Raw genomic sequence first — 5,537 nt, 5'->3', positions numbered from 1 at the left:
GAATCCAACTACCAACCAGGTAGTTACAATGTTCCCAATTTGAAACGTCATTTTGTTCTTTAGGAATATGTTAAGAAATGTGTAACAATGACTGATGCAGAACTATAAGAGTGATGAATAACATAAATGTCTTGTTTGATTTGAGTAGATAATTGTGAGATAGTAGGTCGTTAATATTATTATTAGACATGATAAAAGAACCAGAGAAAACTTATTAGTCTGATACCTTATGATTAAACGAGATACCGTGCCAAAAAAAATATAGTATAACAAAAAATTCTTAAACTTCAGGAAACAGAATTGACTCAGACTTAGTTCAAACAATATACACTATTATATATATTTATATAGGCCACCGATTCCAAGCCGCACATATTGTTAGCGGAATGACTTCTGCTCATTCAATCTATTAATATCCTAATTGTTTTATTGAAAAAGTGTTGGGTCAAGTACACTTATGTGTACTATTCTGACTGCAGCTTAATAGGGTGAAGACCTACTTTTTATTTTAATATACAATTTTTACTCATGACAACCGGTTTTGATTACCGGTTGGATTTTTATATAATAAAAAAGTTAGTTAAATAGGGATATAAATGTCTTTCTATACCATGTATATCTTTCCATATAAAAATAACTATCTACACATTATTTACAAATGTTAGCACAGGGATTAAATAAAAGGTACACAGCTTTTACTATAGGATGCACATTTATATTTTAATATTTTTTTGTTGCTAGAACTCATGGCCTTCAACATTTATATTAATTTTTTTGACTTGAAAGATGATTATCTACTATTTATTTATCTTTTTTAATTTTTTGAAATACATGGTTAAATTATTTTCTTAATAATGAGATTTTGATTGTAAACTTGTTATTTTAAGTTTTAAAATTCTAGATATTGAAAATTCAATGTTCCAAATCATATAGGAATTGAGGTTATTTAAAAAAAAAATAGTTTATATTGTATGCAATATATTTATATTAAATTTGACAATGTATCATATTAAATAATTGAGTAAGTAACACAACATTCAACATGTTAGTGAATATAATTTTTCCATATAAAAATAGCTATTTGCACATTATTTACAAATGTTAGCACAGGGATTAAATAAAAGGTACACAACTTTTACTATAGGATGCACATTTATATTTTAATATTTTTTTGTTGCTAGAACTCATGGCCTTCAACATTTATATTAATTTTTTTTGGCTTAAAAGATGATTATCTACTATTTATTTATCTTTTTTAATTTTTGGAAATACATGGTTAAATTATTTTCTTAATAATGAGATTTTGATTGTAAACTTATTATTTTAAGTTTTAAAATTCTAGATATTTAAAATTCAATGTTCCAAATTATATAGGAATTGGGGTTATTTTAAAAAAAAAAATTAGTTTATATTGTATGCAATATATTTATATTAAATTTGACAATGTATCATATTAAATAGTTGAGTAAGTAACACAACATTCAACATGTTAGTGAATATAATTTTTCTTAGTTATATTTATTGCAATTCAATATAAAATGTTATTACATTGAATTACCTTATTTTGCTTGTAGTTAAATAATTGGCATCCATGCAACTCATTACGGGTGACCGAGGGAATCGTTGGGGTGATTACTCAAGATTTGGACTCGTTTCGATTCACCGAGACAGGGGTTCGGTCTGGAGTGCTGAGCTGGACTCAATCGGATTGTCTCACGCATTAGTTTGACTAACATCGTGTCGACGCTCTTTCGGGTGCACCGGCATCCACGTAACTCATTACGGGTGACCGAGGGACTCGTTGGGGTGATTACCCAACATCTGGAGTCGTTTCGATTCACCGAGACAAGGGTTCGGTCTGGAGTGCTGAGCTGGACTCAATCAGATTGTCTCACGCATTAGTGTGACTAACATTGTCTCGGCGCTCTTTCGGGTGCACCGACATCCACGCAACTCAGTACGGGTGACCGAGGGAATCGTTGGGGTGATTACCCAACATCTGGACTCGTTTCGATTCACCGAGACAGGGGTTTGGTTAGGAGTGCCGAGCTGGACTCAATCGGATTGTCTCACGCATTAGTGTGACTAACATTGTCTCAACGCTCTTTCGGGTGCACCGGCATCCACACAACTCATTACGGGTGACCGAGGGACTCGTTGGGGTGATTACCCAAAATCTGGACTCGTTTCGATTCACCAAGTCAGGGGTTCGGTTAGGAGTGCCGAGCTGGACTCGCTCGGATTGCCTCACGCATTAGTGTGACTAACATCATCTCGGTGCTCTTTCGGATGCACCCGCTGGAACGCAGCTCATTACGGGTGACCGAGGGACTCGTTGGGGTGATTACCCAAGATCTGAACTCGTTTCGATTCACCGAGACAGGGGTTCAGGAATAGTATAAATGTCTTTCCATATAAAAGTAGTATGTTGAAATTGTTAGTATACATACAATGTAATAGCCAAGTGCACATCATTTACAAAATTTAGCACAAAGATTTAATAAAAGTTATACAGTTGTTACTCTAGGATTCACATTCACATTTATATTTTAATTTATTTTTTTTGCTAGAACTCATGTCCTTCAACTTATATATTAATTCTTTTGACTTGAAAGATGACTAACAACTATTTATTTAGCTTTTTATAATTTTTGAAATATATGGTTAAATTATTTTCTTAATAATGAGATTTTGATTGTAAGCTTGTTATTTAAAATTTAAAATTCTAATTATTTAAAATACAATGTTTAAAACACAAGCTTGTCACCCATTAGTGTGGACTATGTTATCCATACATTTAAGTCCATTTTATGTCTTAAATTTTGGAAACTACATCGTGAGTACGTGGGTTATATTTTAAAAATTGTTTTTAATAATATTTTGCAAGCTTGTCACAAGCAAGCCCAATTCGATTCATATTTTTTTTGTTCCACATAATTATAGATTAAGATGAAGAAAATGAGAGAAGAAGCAATGAAGCGAGACCTGAGTTACTATCAAGCCAGATGGTCAATGAGTCTTGGTTAAAACTTTGATGCTTAGAACCCCAAAGATTCCTAAAGCCTTGATCAAAAGTAATTGAACCAAATTTTAAACTTGGGCTGTACCTAGGAGAAGGTGGGCGCAGAGCTTGGCTTGAGGAATAATGGAAATGGTAACCGACTCTCTCTCTCCAGCAATACCAATGTTGAATTGAAGCCATACTCCTACTCCCTAGTCTATAACTGTCAAATTAGTGACAGTTGTACAGTCTTTTGCGCAAGGCACTCCTCAACCATAGATTACATAATGGTCACGATGAAAAGTATATAAAAGAACCAGAACCATTGGATCAATTAAATTTGTATTGAACGGCTGAGATTATAAAAACAGAACATGTTTCGTTCCCGTACAAGACAGTACGGAATCGTGGCCCATATATATATAAAGAAAAATCTATATAAAGAAAAATCTATCTGAAGTATGGAAAACACAAATGGACAACAATCAAAAGAGTGAATTGAACACTTTCATTACTTTGGAATGATATTAGTCCAAATTAGATTTTGTAAGGGATTTCTCTTTTGTCATTCCAATAGTTGTTGACCATGTTAAAGAGTAAAACTGTACATTTGTCTCCTTACATTTTCACCTTCATTATTAAGTTTTTGAAAAGAAAAAGAAAAGGAAATTACTTGAGTTAGTAACATCGGAAGGGCAAGAGCTAAGAGTTTCTCCATTGACTTTGAATTGAAACACTTTCATTACTTGGAGTGAGGGAGAATTTTTTGTTTTCAAAATAAAAAAGAAAATCATCACAATTAATTGAAGGGATATTAGTCCAAAATAGATTTTGCAAGGGATTTTCCTTTTGTCATTCCATTTCATTCCTCTGTTTTTCATAATTGGTCTATTATTATTATTTACCAAAAAAACGTGGTATTTATCGAAGTTATGTACACATTTTTCCTGATTTTTATATTATTATTAATGTTTTTGATGCAGACACTTGCATAACCGTAGAGATCAAATAAACTTGGTCTAACAATTCTCACTTTCTCATCTCAGAAATCCTCACCGCGCAGGGCCCTAAGAAGCCTAGAATGAGGAGCATCAGGGTCACCACGCATCGCATTCTGCTTCCATATCTCCGCAGCCCTCCTCAGCGCTTCCTCAGCCGTGTCCAGCTGCTCCGGCCTCCACACGATCACGTCCCCACTCGTGCCGTAATAAGCCGTACCAGCAGTGGCCTGAGTGATAGGCTTCCGTGTATCGGCCATCTCCATCTCCGACAACGGCGACGCCTTGTGATGCTTGAAGTACTCTATGTCGTCCGTTTCTTGCTCCGCTCTATCTCTCCGCCTCTCTCCCTCGTCATTCGGCCACGGCGACCCGTCCAGTCCCGCGCAGTTCGAATCTTCAAGAGAAATCGTATTCGTCATTTGGTTTCGCTTTTGCTGTGAAGTAGGGTCCAGTGGCTGGTTCACTCCGGTGCTCTCCAGCCTTGGCGAGCTACCATGCGTGGTCGCCGCTTTAGGTGGCCTAAGCGGTTCAGTTGTACCTGCCAGTTTATACTCTGTTTTCTCTGGCGGCTCAGCAGGTTTGGGCTCTGCAGCATTTCTCGCTTCCTGATCAATATTGAGCTAGTAACGATTCAACCCATAATATATGTATTTACATAAATGATATTATTTGAGTAACGAACTCACATCTGGGTTTCCATGAGGAGAAGTAGGTTGGTGAGCTTCGTAATCTTCGGCATGACCAGCAGGGTCAGCGGTGTGATACGGCGTCGTAACGGAGGCTAGTCCACGCTGGCGAGCTCTGGAGGAGAAGAGCCAGTGAGTTGATCTTGCTGCTACGGTTGCAAATCTTGGTTGCATTTTTTATTTTTTGTTTGGGGAAAAAAGGTTGATATATGGATGAGTTTTGTTTTGAGTTTATAGAGAATGGAAAAGGAGTTTGGGGATGTTTCTGGAGCTTACTAAGGTTGTTGACACGTGGGATTGGATTCGACGTGGCTACACTTTACAGTGCCTTGTTGTACTGTTCGTGTTGTTCCAGCTCCTTCTCAAGTTCTGTCTGTTCCAAGAATTAGAAGTATCAGGAATATTAAAAGTTAAAAGAATTTCTCAAAAAAAAAAAAAAATCAAAGAAGAAATTGAATTTAATTTTTTTTTTAGGATTATCAGCCATGTTTTGTCTCATTACTGTTTGAATCATGTGTTTTGATAAATTATTTTTTGGATATTATATTTTGTAAAATGATTAAAATAGAACCCTAAATTCAATTTTACTCAATATTTTCTCAACTAAAATCACAAATAATTTACCAAACTAACAATCCAGAATAAAAATAAAATCATTCTACTTAAAAACTGTATTGTTATATTCAATTTTTTCTTCATCAAAATTGAGTTTAGGGTTCTCTTTTAACCAGTTTACAAAATATAAGATCCAAAAAGTAATTTGTTAAAAATACAGAATCCAAACAGATAATAAGACAAAACAGGTCCAAAAAAATATAAACTTTTGTTTTTTAATAAAAAACACCTTAT

At 34.8% G+C, this 5,537-nt stretch overlaps 1 protein-coding gene across 1 annotated transcript; it reads right to left on the bottom strand.

Annotated features, from left to right (window-relative positions):
- Window positions 1-3,820: 3,820 nt before the first annotated feature.
- Window positions 3,821-4,929, bottom strand: LOC133819141 (uncharacterized). The gene is made up of 2 exons (XM_062252346.1): window positions 4,689-4,929; window positions 3,821-4,607 (listed from the first exon to the last, which is right to left on the bottom strand). Exons 1-2 carry the CDS (start codon window positions 4,860-4,862, stop codon window positions 4,044-4,046), a joined length of 738 nt encoding a protein of 245 aa, XP_062108330.1. The 5' UTR covers window positions 4,863-4,929; the 3' UTR covers window positions 3,821-4,043.
- Between the last annotated feature and the right edge of the window lie 608 nt (window positions 4,930-5,537).

The sequence above is a fragment of the Humulus lupulus genome, chromosome 1 (genome assembly GCF_963169125.1).
Source record: "Humulus lupulus chromosome 1, drHumLupu1.1, whole genome shotgun sequence".
Taxonomy (NCBI): Eukaryota; Viridiplantae; Streptophyta; class Magnoliopsida; order Rosales; family Cannabaceae; genus Humulus; species Humulus lupulus.
The sequence above is the reverse complement of the archived record's forward strand: the minus strand, read 5'-3'. Positions and strand labels throughout refer to the sequence as shown.

Coding starts and splice junctions, on each gene's coding strand:
- LOC133819141 (XM_062252346.1), bottom strand. CDS start 4,862: ATGCAACCAAGATTTGCAACCGTAGCAGCAAGATCAACTCACTGGCTC. Junction 4,608..4,688: donor CTCCTCATGGAAACCCAGAT/GTGAGTTCGTTA, acceptor AATATTGATCAG/GAAGCGAGAAATGCTGCAGA.